The 14,861-nt window shown below is 43.7% G+C and overlaps 1 protein-coding gene across 1 annotated transcript; it reads left to right on the top strand.

The window, feature by feature from the left end:
• Positions 1–4,505: 4,505 nt before the first annotated feature.
• On the top strand, positions 4,506–14,228 carry LOC115162784 (galaxin-like). The gene is made up of 6 exons (XM_029714210.1): positions 4,506–4,602; positions 5,439–5,539; positions 9,591–9,820; positions 11,963–12,291; positions 13,118–13,174; positions 13,438–14,228. The coding sequence occupies exons 1-6, from the start codon at positions 4,506–4,508 to the stop codon at positions 13,704–13,706; spliced, it is 1,083 nt and encodes a 360-aa protein (XP_029570070.1). The 3' UTR covers positions 13,707–14,228.
• The last annotated feature ends 633 nt before the right edge of the window (positions 14,229–14,861 follow it).

Below are 14,861 nucleotides of genomic sequence, written 5' to 3'. Positions count from 1 at the left end.
TGGCTGTGTGGTTTTTCTTGTCTCAGCGCTGTCCTAACATAATCTAATGTTATGCTTTCGCCGTAAAGCCTTTTTGAAATAGGACAATGTGGTTGGATTAACGAGAAGTGTATCTTTAAAATAACATATAATAGTTGTATGTTTGAGAAATTTGAATTAGGAGATTTTTGTTGTTTTGAATTTGCTGCCCTGCTATTTCACTGGCTGTTGAATAGTGTGACCCGCGGGTGTCCCACATACCCCAGAGAGGTTAACACTTTTTTGGTTACAACATGATTCCATAGGTATTATTCTGTTTTGATGTTTTCACTATGATTCTACAATGTAGAAAATAGTAAAAAATAAAGAAAAACCCTTGAATGAGTAGGTGTTTCCAAACCTTTGACTGGTACTGTATATTAGAGTTGGCTTTAGGCGCTTATAAAGTCACAGATCTAGGATCAGTTGACCTCCACATAATGTTAACATCAGCCACTAATATTTACTTCAGTATTGACTATAGCAGTTTCTTCATTAAGACTTATATTTGGCCTTAATATATATGACTTGGTGGTGGTGGTGGGGGGGGGGGAGAGGGGGGGATGGGAGCAGAGAAGGGGATGGGAGGCTGCTCAATGATTTGCTGTAGTGTAGGGTGTGTCATACAATTAATCAAAATTCCAACTGCTAGCTCAAATTCTCACTCAACTGTACCACTAATATGAACATGTTCCATAGACTCTTGTAGACTACTATGCACTGAAAAACATTTCATGTTACAAATCAAAGCTTAACATTAAAATATGTGATTTCAAATGATAGGCCTGTTATTTGCTCTCCAACACAAACATAAAATGTGTTGTTGTTGCTGTAGACCTTTTAACAGATCTAGGAGCAGTTGACCTCCACAGAATGTTAACATTAGCCACTAATATCTGACTTCAGTATAGTCTATAGAAGTATATCTGTCTGTCTGTGTCTTTCAGTTTCTATTTAGACTACATCAACGATAGAGAAGCTGTGCAGCCACACCATGTTCAATCATGTTACCTAATTAGCTAGCTAGCTGACAATCTGGTTGACCTGTAGCATATAAACATTTGTTGGCACAGAAAGAAAGGGGATATAAAAAATGATTGATCAAATTCCTCCTGCCACTATCTGACTGGGTTAATAACTTCATATTAAGTTAATATGGACCCATTGTCTTAGACTTCAACTCTTGGACCGAACACTGGGGCTCTGATTTCAGCCATAGGGACTTGTGACTCGACTCCTGACTCAAACATTGGTGACTTTGACTCAACTCAGAGTTAGCCATAGGGTCTTGTGAATTGACTCGGACATATGCTTTAGTGACTCGACTACAACACTGCTGCCATTACATGGCTACTACTACTGCTACAACTACCAATTCTAGCAAGTGGTACCCCAGCTTGGATACACTTTTCTGCTGCTCCTTCAAAAGCATTAAGCAGACATTTTGATTATACCTTCCTCCCCATAGCTCCTTGTTGGGGTGAGTCTATCTACAAATAAACGCAGCAAGAGGATTACAACAGCTAACACAGGAAGCTGAAATCCTGGGGTCCGCCTTATGTTCCCTCAGTTCTACCCCAGTTTCAAAAGGTGCTTTTCATCCATGACCAGGCCATGTTTCGGCCATTTTGCCGCACTAGGCAAGTCTGCAATAGACCTTCTCCTATCTGGAAAAGAAATAGGCCTATAGTGTACAGTGTCGGCCTATAATGTCATTTTATAACTAGGCCTACCATTTGATAGCCCACCATTTGTAAAACATGTAGTTGCTTTGACTTTATTAACCCAGTCCTGATTCCTGACAAAGGCTTATAGGGACTTGTCCTTTAAGTTATGAACATCAGCTACCCATCAGCTACCCAAATTTATTATGAGTTTTCTTGAGGCTTTTTGCGAAGAGATCACTGCTAATGTAAAGGCCTACGTCTTCACAGCAGTACAAACCAGAAATCACTTATTATCATTACATTTTATTCCACATAGTGAAACCAGGGGTCTAGTGGAGGGTAAATGCAAATAGGATTTAAAAAAAGGCCTGTTAAGAGAGAATATGAGAGTAGCTGAGTGCCTATAGTGAGAGATGGCTGTTAATATCAGTAGGCTGTTTGAGTGGTCTGTGGGCAGGTAGTGAACCTGATTGCTCAGGGGTTAGGTTGCTAGATCGAATCTTAACCTGCCATAAGATACTTTTGTGTCAGCAAGTCTCCCCAGTGAAAAATGTCCATATCCACCACTCCATCTCTCATGTACAGACCTTTCAAGTAGCTGCACTTAACACCTCACTGATACTGATTGTGTAAGCTACAAACCCAAATTGTCTAAGGAAATGTAGCTAACAGTAATAACATTGCAGACATATTCAGAAATCTGGGCTGATGGAATCATTGTTCTGCATATCTACTGGCCATCATTTCAGCTTGAGGTCCTGCCCCTCCCCCACTGCAAAGTGCACAAAAGTACCAAACTATCAAATGTTTCATAGGTCAACACAGTTCCCCCCGTCCTTTGTATATTATTTATATATACTTGTGTTCCCACATGTACTTCCTGTATTGATTTGTTGTTAATAAAAAAATATATATATAATAATAATAATAATAATAATAAATGATACACAGTTCCCCCCTCCCCCATGTTGCAGCATAAATGTCTGCCCAAGGTTGCCATGTACACTATTTTGTGGTTTATTGATGTACTTTGAAAACTTTGCTGCAGGTGAAAGATTTTGGTCGCTAGGTGGAAGTTGTTATACTACTTCTATATTGCAACGTTACCAACATGGCATTTTAAAAAATTGATTAATTTCCCTGTATTCTAAAATTGAGCTAGTGAAGGTGGGTTTTGAAGGCTGGTTTTGAGCAGACTCCTAGAAATTTGAAATTGACCTGGCAAGCCTGTCCCTGCCTGAGCGTGATCACCAAAGGGGGCGTTGTTGGGGCTGTGTTTCTGGACCTAAGGAAGGCTTTCGATACTGTTAACCATGAGATTCTCATCACAAAATTGTCCAAGTTCAACTTTTCCCCCGATGCCTTGAGATGGATGAAATCATACCTTGAAGGTAGAACTCAGTGTGTCAGAGTGAGCAATGAGCTGTCGCCCACTCTTAGCTATGATGTGGGCGTGCCCCAACGGTCAATACTGGGGCCCCTCCTGTTCAGCCTGTACATTAATGATCTGCCTTCTGTCTGCACTGGGTCTGAAGTTCAAATGTATGCCGATGATACAGTGATATATGTGCATGCAAAGAGCAAACAACAAGCTGCACAAGAACTCACTACTGTAACGGTCCAGGTTACAAAGTGGCTCAGTGACTCGTGTTTGCATCTCAATGTGAAAAAAACTGTTTGCATGTTCTTCACAAAGAGGGCAACAGATGCTACTGAGCCAGATGTCTATCTGTCAGGGGAGAAGCTCCAGGTGGTATCTGATTTTAAGTACCTTGGCATCATACTTGATTCCAACCTCTCTTTTAAAAAGCATGTGAAAAAGGTAATTCAAATAACCAAATTCAACCTAGCTAATTTCTGATTTATACGAAATTATTTGACCACAGAGGTAGCAAGACTGTACTTCAAATCGATGATACTCCCCCACTTAACATACTGCTTGACTAGTTGGGCCCAAGCTTGCTATACAACATTAAAACCTATTCAGTCTGTCTACAAACAGGCTCTCAAAGTGCTCGATAGGAAGCCCAATAGCCATCATCTGCCCAGGGACTGCGGTTGAAAATTAGCCGGCAGGCTAAAACCGGCACTTTTACTGAAACGTTGATTAATGTGCACTGTCCCTGTAAAAATAAAATAAACTCAAACTCAAACTGAAGTAGCTGTGCAGCACGTTTTTAAGGAAGAGGAGGATGGTTGCAGATGTTTGCATTCATGCAAGAAGGTAAGCTATTAACTAAACTGTTAACCAATATTTTTGCTAAAATTGTATTTGGTGTATTGACAAGCAATGCATGTTCCCGTTGTCTTTATTTTTAATTCATTAATGTCAGTCATGTATGTCTTTCGGTGGAATCCAACATGCATTGAAGATGTCCGAAAGCCGCATTGTGTCAGATATACTGCGTCATGACAGATTGAAATTGGTCGGTTTATCCAAACAATTCATTAATGTGCAATTGTTACTTTGCATGTTTCTACCTCCTAACTACGAAAACAGGTTGCCACCCTCTCCAGAGTGTTAAATCTCAATGATACAGAACAGGACCAGTTTGCTGACTTCTTGGGTCACGACATTCGGATTCATCGAAAGTTCTACCGTCTTCCAGAGGGAACGCTTCAGCTGGCAAAAATAAGTCAAATACTGATGGCGTGTGAACAGGGCAGATTGGCAGACTTCAAGGGGAAAACTCTGGATGAAATAATCCTCAGTCCCAGTGGTAAATGTACCTTTGACAATAAAAACAAAGGTTTTGGTTGGCGCAGATTTAGCTTGCCTCAATTTAGCATTCTTCTTTTGGCTATCTTTTAGAAATAAGCATGGCTGAAAACAATGAGGCTGCAGACTCTTATTCATCAGAGAATGACTCTGATAGAGAGGAGTCGTCTGAAAAATCCTATGAAGAAAATCTGACCGGTATGCCTATACCTTACATAGATATGGACGTATTCTTAATTACAATGTCCTTTTCGAAAAATACATGTTTTCCACAGATATTTTCCAGGAGAGATGTCAGTGATTCGGGCCAAACAGCCAATGACCAAGGGAAAGCTGGGACAAGCAGTATCACACCCAGTCTGAGAAAGTGGGAAAATACTTTCCACAGTACGTACTTTCCCACCATCTCAGACTGGGTGTGCATCTTTGTGCTATTTATACACACACAGACAGAGAAGCCCGATGGAGACATTGGAAATGCATTCCATGAGACTCCAGAAAGCGTTATTAAATATAAAATCTTAAATGAGACACGTGTGTGAGTTCTTGTGGAAGATTAGGTGCTCTACCACGAAAGAAAGATACTGCTCCCCGAGTGCCAATGACGTGGAGGCACCTCTCTGATTCAGAGTGGTTGGGTTAAATGAGGAAGACACATTTCGGTTGAATGCATTCAGTTGTGCAACTGACTAGGTGTCCCCCTTTCCCACATACCACACATGGGAGGAAACAGCATTAAACAGCTGTTTTATATCATCAGTCGAATCGCCCAATCTCTACTCAAATTTTGGGGGTTTTCCTGTAACATTTCTCTACAAGGCCATAATGCATCAAATATGTAGATGAAAAAGCAGTCCATATTTGTAACAGATGACCAGTTTTGTTCAGCAGTCATCGCACTGTATTGTATGGATGCTGATTTTACAGTATGTACAGTAAATGCTGCCAGGTCAGACAGATTATTTACCAGTCTTGATCTGATCATCACCACCATCCCCATCGCTGTCCTTCCTCGTTCCCATCTCTCTAACCAGATCTCTACAATGGTGCTAGCTGTGGCTCTCAGGGAAACAATCCAGACAGTAAAATCTGCTGTGCCGGGAAGCTGTCCAATAGGGTGCTTGGAAAAAACCTGGTAAGTCCAGAGCTTAGGCCTACAGCTAGAGCTTAGTTCACTGAACCTCCTCCGCTACATAAAAATCAGTTCTCCTCAATTTAAAGTAAAACAGATAAATCCTCCATACGCTTGTTGAGTTTCGCAACGTAAGCTTAACTTTCTGAACATTCGAGACGTGTAGTCCACTTGTCATTCCAATCTCCTTTGCATTAGCGTAGCCTCTTCTGTAGCTTGTCAACTATGTGTCTGGCTATCCCTGTTCTCTCCCCTCTGCACAGGCCATACAAACGCTTCTCACCGCGTGGCCGCTGCCACTCTAACCTGGTGGTCCCAGCGCGCACGACCCACGTGGAGTTCCAGGTCTCCGGCAGCCTCTGGAACTGCCGGTCTGCGGCCAACAAGGCTGAGTTCATCTCAGCCTATGCTACCCTCCAGTCCCTAGACTTCCTGGCGCTGACAGAAACATGGATTACTACAGATAACACTGCTACTCCTACTGCTCTCTCCTCGTCTGCCTACGTGTTCTCGCATACCCCTAGAGCATCGAGCCAGCGGGGTGGTGGCACTGGAATCCTCATCTCTCCCAAGTGGATATTCTCTCTTTCTCCCCTGACCCATCTGTCTATCTCCTCATTTGAATTCCATGCTGTCACAGTTACCAGCCCTTTCAAGCTTAACATCCTTATCATTTATCGCCCCCCAGGTTCCCTTGGAGAGTTCATCAATGAGCTTGATGCCTTGATAAGTTCCTTCCCTGAGGATGGCTCACCTCTCACAGTTCTGGGTGACTTTAACCTCCCCACGTCTACCTTTGACTCATTCCTCTCTGCCTCCTTCTTTCCACTCCTCTCCTCCTTTGACCTCACCCTCTCACCTTCCCCCCCTACTCACAAGGCAGGCAATACGCTTGACCTCATCTTTACTAGATGCTGTTCTTCCACTAATCTCATTGCAACTCCCCTCCATGTCTCCGACCACTACCTTGTATCCTTTTCCCTCTCGCTCTCATCCAACACTTCTCACTCTGCCCCTACTCGGATGGTATTGCGCCGTCCCAACCTTCGCTCTCTCTCTCCCGCTACTCTCTCCTCTTCCATCCTATCATCTCTTCCCTCTGCTCAAACCTTCTCCAACCTATCTCCTGATTCTGCCTCCTCAACCCTCCTCTCCTCCCTTTCTGCATCCTTCGATTTTCTCTGTCCCCTATCCTCCAGGCCGGCTCGGTCCTCCACTCCTGCGCCGTGGCTCGACGACTCACTGCGAGCTCACAGAACAGGGCTCCGGGCAGCCGAGCAGAAATGGAGGAAAACTCGCCTCCCTGCGGACCTGGCATCCTTTCACGCCCTCCTCTCTACATTTTCCTCTTCTGTCTCTGCTGCTAAAGCCACTTTCTACCACTCTAAATTCCAAGCATCTGCCTCTAACCCTAGGAAGCTCTTTGCTACCTTCTCCTCCCTCCTGAATCCTCCTCCCCCTCCCCCCCCCCCCTCCTCTCTCTCTGCGGATGACTTCGTCAACCATTTTGAAAAGAAGGCTGATGACATCCGATCCTCGTTTGCTAAGCCAAACGACACCGCTGGTCCTGCTCACACTGCCCTACCCTGTGCTTTGACCTCTTTCTCCCCTCTCTCTCCAGATGAAATCTCGCGTCTCGTGACGGCCGGCCGCCCAACAACCTGCCCACTTGACCCTATCCCCTCCTCTCTTCTCCAGACCATTTCCGGAGACCTTCTCCCCTACCTCACCTCGCTCATCAACTCATCCTTGACCACTGGCTACGTCCCTTCCGTCTTCAAGAGAGCGAGAGTTGCACCTCTTCTGAAAAAACCTACACTCGATCCCTCCGACATCAACAACTACAGACCAGTATCCCTTCTTTCTTTTCTCTCCAAAACTCTTGAACGTGCCGTCCTTGGCCAGCTCTCCTGCTATCTCTCTCAGAATTACCTTCTTGATCCTAATCAGTCAGGTTTCAAGACTGGGCATTCAACTGAGACTGCTCTTCTCTGTGTCACGGAGGCTCTCCGCACTGCTAAAGCTAACTCTCTCTCCTCTGCGCTCATCCTTCTAGACCTATCTGCTGCCTTTGATACCGTGAACCATCAGATCCTCCTCTCCACCCTCTCCGAGCTGGGCATCTCCGGCGCGGCCCACGCTTGGATTGCGTCCTACCTGACAGGTCGCTCCTACCAGGTGGCGTGGCGAGAATCTGTCTCCGCACCACGTGCTCTCACCACTGGTGTCCCCCAGGGCTCTGTTCTAGGCCCTCTCCTATTCTCACTATACACCAAGTCACTTGGCTCGGTCATATCCTCACATGGTCTCTCCTATCATTGCTACGCAGACGACACACAATTAATCTTCTCCTTTCCCCCTTCTGATAACCAGGTGGCGAATCGCATCTCTGCATGTCTGGCAGACATATCAGTGTGGATGACGGCTCACCACCTCAAGCTGAACCTCGGCAAGACGGAGCTGCTCCTCCTCCCAGGGAAGGACTGCCCGTTCCATGATCTCGCCATCACGGTTGACAACTCCCTTGTGTCCTCCTCCCAGAGTGCTAAGAACCTTGGCGTGACCCTGGACAACACCCTGTCGTTCTCCACTAACATCAAGGCGGTGACCCGATCCTGTAGGTTCATGCTCTACAACATTCGCAGAGTACGACCCTGCCTCACACAGGAAGCGGCGCAGGTCCTAGTCCAGGCACTTGTCATCTCCCGCCTGGATTACTGCAACTCGCTGTTGGCTGGGCTCCCTGCCTGTGCCATTAAACCCCTACAACTCATCCAGAACGCCGCAGCCCGTCTGGTGTTCAACCTTCCCAAGTTCTCTCACATCACCCCGCTCCTCCGCTCTCTCCACTGGCTTCCAGTTGAAGCTCGCATCCGCTACAAGTCCATGGTGCTTGCCTACGGAGCTGTGAGGGGAACGGCACCTCCGTACCTTCAGGCTCTGATCAGGCCCTACACCCAAACAAGGGCACTGCGTTCATCCACCTCTGGCCTGCTCGCCTCCCTACCTCTGAGGAAGCACAGCTCCCGCTCAGCCCAGTCAAAACTGTTCGCTGCTCTGGCACCCCAATGGTGGAACAAGCTCCCTCACGACGCCAGGACAGCGGAGTCAATCACCACCTTCCGGAGACACCTGAAACCCCACCTCTTTAAGGAATACCTGGGATAGGATAAAGTAATCCTTCTACCCCCCCCCCCCCAAAAAAAAATAATATTTAGATGCTCTATTGTAAAGTGGTTTTTCCACTGGATATCTTAAGGTGAATGCACCAATTTGTAAGTCGCTCTGGATAAGAGCGTCTGCTAAATGACGTAAATGTAAATGTAAATGAGTTGTTGTTTGTCAAGGCATAAAGACAATGCTGTACAGCACAGGGATGTATCTGTGTATTTGCATTATTTAAATGGTCAAAATAACTAAAAGGTGGCATTTTAAGGCAAGGCTGACACTATACATTATCCACAGACCCATTTCAGTCCACTCAGAATGTTTAGACAGGGGCCCAGTGGGAAGAGGGTGTCCTATACTCAATTTTCTAGAGTGCTGCTTCATCTAAAAGTCTGTCAGGGAGACAATCTGCCCCGTGATTTACCAGTAACAATGACTATTTATGGTGGTTGCTTTACAAAGGCTATATGCGGTACTATGTCAGTTTTGGCAGCACATTTAGTTCTGTAAGCCCCACCCTGCAATCAGTTAAGAGTAGAGTAGCTCCTCTTTCGCTTGGCGCTCTGTTGGTAGAAGACAGGTCCGCTGGTAAGACAGTTAGATTTTAAACCTAACTGTAACCACACTGCTAACCCTAATTTCTAACCTTAAATTTGCTTTTTGATCTTAATTTTTGTTTGTATGAATTTTGACATGTATTCAGACACCTTCCCTTTTTTCACTATAGCAAGTTGACTTTCTTTTGTGATTGTGTTTGAATTATGGGTGTGTGCATGCTACGGTGTGTCTGCATGTCTGTTATTCATGTTGTGAGTGTGTTGATACCCTGCTGACAGGTGTGTGTGTGTGTTGTTACCCTGCTGACTAGTGTGTGTCTCTCTCCCAGTGCTGCGGTACAACTCCGTATGGTGTAGAGGACCGAGGGGTGCTGTGCTGTAACCAGACCTTGCACCGTGTGGTGGAGGATAGGTACCAGTGCTCCCCAGGTGGCCACTTGTATCTGCCATCCCATGACATGGTGTGTGGTTCACACATTCATCTCAACGATCCAGGCAAACACTGCTGTGGAGAGGACACATACGACCCTCAGTATGAAATCTGCTGCAACGGACACAAGTGAGTTGCTCTATAGAGTGGAAACTATAGGTAGTTGAACCTAGCCAGGATTCTTCTTTGCTCAAACAAGAGTAATAAAGGCCTAGTGCACCATTTATTTAAATTTTATTTAAAAATATATATATATATTTTGTGATTTTTCAAGCGGTGCTACAGCACCCTCAGCATCCCTACTTCCCGCAGCTATGGGAGGAAGCTGGTTGATGGTTGTTTGGGATTTTAGGGACATTACTAATGTATTTTTCATGTAAACTGTGTTTATTATTGACTGAAGTCTGTAAATTGGAAATATGGAAAAATGTATCATGACCTGACAGACTGGAAATATATATATAATTATTTTGTAAATATTTTTGGGGTATTTTACCCCTCTTTTCACTTCCCCCCACAATTTCGATCTTGTCTGTATCACACGCTGATCTAAATTCTATAGAGAACAAGTGGAAACGTGGGCGAACGCATAATTAACAATCAATGCTCTAATGTGAAAAGGCTATGACCCTGTCATTCAAACTGTGGGTCGCAACCCGTAGTGCTTTCCCAGGAACTTGCATGGCAGTCTGAATTTACACTGATACCATTACTGAATACTTTGGTCATGAAATAAGCGGGAGGTCTGTGCAGTGCACTTGTGAGTGACGCACTTGAATCTACTTTCATTTGAATCAAAATAAATTCAACAATACCTTTGTTTCATCACAAAACTGGAGAGCAAGCTCTGTCTGGTGATGTCCACAAAGCATATTACATGGTCAAGCAAGAATGTTGCCGACTACTAAACTAATGATTTAGAACCAGAGAGTTACCGCAAGTTGCAAAGAAAACAGGAGCTGCCTTCACTATTTCAGCACCATTTCGACTTCAACATTATCAAATCACCTCTGCTTAGTCGAATACATTGACTACCTCTGCTTAGTTTAATACAGTGACAACTAAAAGATACCAATAACTATTTAGTCCAATAAACATAAACTAAATATGATATGGCTGTCCATGGTTCTGATTTGTGTGTGCGTGTGCATGCTTGCGTTTGTTCAAGAAAAACAAATTTACTCACCCTACTTGTAGAGAAAAGCCAATGCCATCCTCCTTTCTTTCCTGTTAACAAAACGGTCTATGACTCTGTCATATTTTTGTTGTCCTAGGCTACCTGGCTAAAATGCTTGCTTGCTAGCCTAACTTCCATTCATGGGCAACGTTAGCTAGTTAATATTAGCCTTCTACATCTAGCTACATATTGAACTTCCGTCCTCTCGGTCCAGGGGCACAATGTATGAATTTATGTTTGAATCAGAATCGCCGTTATAATCATTGGCCAGTACGTAGAATTAAATAAAACCACAAGTACAAATCCCTATCTCCATCCATGGCTAATTTAGCAAAGGGACAATTTTAGCTAGCTAGCCTCTGGAGGTAAACAACACAATTAGATGCAGCAATTGAAGTTGTTTCTCTCAACAACGTATTTATCTTTATTTGATGTGATAAGAGTGAAGCCAAATCCAAACTGGCTTCCCTTGACACTTTTTTTTGGTGCACCAGGAACATTCACAGTTGAGCTCACTCAGTATAGCTCAATGTTGATTGGCTATTATTTTATACTTTTTTATCAAGGGAGGCCAAATGCTCAACGGTTTCCCTTTCATCTAATGCTATACGTGGCAACAATATGACCTGACAGCATCAGATAGATGGCCGACACATACACAGGGGCTCTGTTTCGCTCGTTCGGATGCTTTCTCCGGTGAGATACATTCAGCCTCTTGCGAATTGAAGGAAAATTATAAAAACAAAAAGAGACATTATTTTATATTTCTTCCTTGGTCCATTTTTTGGGGGAAGCCTGGCTTCCCATGGCATCCATGAATACATGCTACTGGTCATCTCTCTTCATTGCTCAATCTGTGGATTCAAGTAATCAATTGGCTAAAACTCATCATTTTTAGAGCTAGAACTCTCCAGATAGCATTTCTTTGAGAGCTATTCATCGAAATAGACTGGGTAAAATCCAATCAATGATAAATAATTATCAGTACATATGGCTCTGATCTCACCCAACATGACAGCACAACAGGAACCAAATTCTGAGAGATGATATGGACTCTTTTGATATAGGGAGATCAAATATTTTTCTCTGCCCAGACACAGTAGGTGGGGGAACAAGTCCTGCTGCGGAGGGAAGGCCTATGACCACAGCAGTGACCAGATGAAGTGCTGTGCTGGGACTCTGTACAACCTGCAGGTTCAGGACAGACTCTCAGAGGAGGCCCAGTGCTGTGGGAGTGTCCTGATGGAGGCTGGCACCACGCAGACCTGCTGCTCTGCCCCAGGGCTGAACCTGGTCTACCCTACCCAGCCAGGGTTCACCTGCTGTGGGCACCGCTACCCCAACTCCTCCCTGTGGTCATGCTGCGCGGGGGTCCTGTACTCAAGGCCTGAACCACACACCACCAGCAAGAACATGATTCCAGGTCAGTGGGAACCGGATACAATCCGAACTTGATTCCCATTTTTCATCCATACATGATTTATGTCACAGTTTATATCTGAAAGGTCTCCGAAAGACCTACCGTAATTTCCGGACTATTGAGCGCACCTGAATATAAGCCGCACCCACTGAATTTTTAAAAAAGTATTATTTTGAACATAAATAAGCTGCACATGTCTATAAGCCGCAGGTGCCTACCGGTACATTGAAACAAATTAACTTTACACAGGCTTTAACAAAACACGGCTTGTAACAAAAATAAATAGGCTTTAACGAAACACGGCTTGTAACAAAAATAAATAGGCTTTAACGAAACACGGCTTCTAACAAAAAAAAGAAAACATTTGCAGTAAACAGTAGCCTACCAAGAAAGTCATTGGTTACTATCTTCCTCCTCCTGTGCACTGAAAGCACTGTAGTCATCTCCTTTCAAAAAAAATTGAAAGCGGGAAAAATCCATATTAGCCGCGTCATTGTTTAAGCCGCTAGGTTCAAAGTGTGGGAAAAAAGTTGCGGCTTATAGTCCGGAAATTACGGTACATACAGGGCAGACAAGTGATATGAAGATTCTATGTGAAGATTCTATTTGTTATTCATGTGGTCCTTTGTAGTTCAGTTGGTAGAGCATGGCGCTTGTAACGCTGGGGTAGTGGGTTTGATTCCTGGGACCACCCATTAGTAAAAATTCACGCATGACTGTAAGTCGCTTTGGATAAAAGCGTCCGCTAAATGGCATACAAGAATAAGATAAAGGGGGTGTCTTTTCATGGGTCCCTGCCTGGATTCTGTCTGTTATTCATTATCCTCAGGACCCAGGCTTCTACCACTGGGGGATCTGAAGACTGAAGTCCTGTGTCACACCAGAGGTAAGGCCTCCAGTTTGAAGCACAGGATCAAAGGAAAAATTACTCAATACTTTGGCCTTTAGCAAGAGCATTGGGAAGCCCTTGAATCTACTTTTGTGGGAAGCACTTGAATCATTTTGGAAAGCACTTGAATCCCTTTGGGAAGCACTTAGACTAATTGATTTACAGTAGCTTCACAAAACTGATCTAAGGTGTGTGTGTGTGTGTGTGTGTGTGTGTGTGTGTGTGTGTGTGTGTGTGTGTGTGTGTGTGTGTGTGTCCAGTTCTGCTGGGGACAGTGGAGAGTGTGTCCATGAAGATGAACGAGCGGTCCATTGTGATGATAAACGTCATGTACATGCTGGCCTCACGTGGCCATGTCAACCCCCTGCCTTCCCCTCACTACGTCACATTACCCGACCACTGCAGCTCCCCTGAACTGGTGCCGGGCAACACTTACATCTTGATGAAAATACCTTTCTCAGACACCATAAGATTCATCTCTGATCATTCCTACCCTCTCCATTCCATCCTCTCCAGGTGCTCAAAATGATACTTTTAACCATGTTTTCAGGCAATACAGTGTTTGTTCACAATTACATTGCTTACAATGGCTTTAAAAAGAAAACGTCTATTTTGGGTTCTGATGGGGTAGGACAGTTTAACTAAGCTCATGAGGCATACATTATATTCTTCAAGAGTCAATTTGTATATCATTCATTTAAAACTCCAAAAAATGTATGTGGCTATCACAGATGACCCATTTAAGATATCAGTATATCTTTTAGCAATTTTTATTTGCTTGCAAGAAAAACGAGCATGTTTATGATCTGTCATGAGTCATATTTTATTATGTTTGTCTGGGTAGTGGTTTTCTGTTATATTATCGCAAATGTTCCTTTAACGTTAATGCAATTATATTGTCTTAATAATGGCTATTCCATACTGAAGCTATTTACTCACTGAAACTCTTTGTTCAATGTGACACCAACATCATTGGCATGAATCTGTCTGTTTAGTGATTGTACCACATTGTAAAACGGCAGGAAATAAAGCCTATTTTCTAACCAAGCAATTGTGTGTAGGTGTGTGACCACCATGACCTCGTTACTTTTTCCACATTGTGTTACATTACAGCCTTATTCTAAAATGTATTAAATAGTTTTTCCTCCCTAATCAATCTACACACAATACTCCATAATAAGAAAGCAAAAATGTATTTAAAAAAAAAAAATGTTTTAAATATGACATTTACATAAGTACTCAGACCCTTTACTCAGTACTTTGTTGAAGCACCTTTGGCAGAGATTACAGCCTCGAGACTTGTTGGGTATGACGCTACAAGCTTGGAACACTTGTATTTGGGGAGTTTCTCCCATTCTTCTCTGCAGATCCTCTCAAGCTCTGTCAGGATGGATGGACAGCTATTATCAGTCAACATTCATTCGCTTTTTATTTGAAATCGGTATGCTTTTTACAAGGCACACTTGTCAGAGAAGACAGAGGAGCATCTGTCAACAGAGCAACCGTCATAAGAATTGTTCAAAAGTTTAATAAAGGACTATTCTAATAAATGAAACAGTTAGACAATAAATGAAGATACTCCAAACTCAGATATTGACCTGAGATATAGCACATAAAACATTGTACCGCCAAGGACAAATAAGATCCTTGCTTATCCTCTCTCTTAGTTGTGACTATTGTACAA

The sequence above is a fragment of the Salmo trutta genome, chromosome 26 (assembly GCF_901001165.1).
Source record: "Salmo trutta chromosome 26, fSalTru1.1, whole genome shotgun sequence".
NCBI classification, from domain to species: domain Eukaryota; kingdom Metazoa; phylum Chordata; class Actinopteri; order Salmoniformes; family Salmonidae; genus Salmo; species Salmo trutta.
This window is presented reverse-complemented; position numbering and strand designations above follow the sequence as displayed.

What these genes read in the sequence shown, in the direction of transcription:
- LOC115162784 (XM_029714210.1), top strand. Translation starts at nt 4,506, where the DNA reads ATGGCTGAAAACAATGAGGCTGCAGACTCTTATTCATCAGAGAATGAC. An exon ending in CTATGAAGAAAATCTGACCG is followed by an intron (nt 4,603 to 5,438) that starts GTATGCCTATAC and finishes CTCTCTAACCAG; the next exon opens with ATCTCTACAATGGTGCTAGC. An exon ending in AGTCCTGTGTCACACCAGAG is followed by an intron (nt 13,175 to 13,437) that starts GTAAGGCCTCCA and finishes GTGTGTGTCCAG; the next exon opens with TTCTGCTGGGGACAGTGGAG.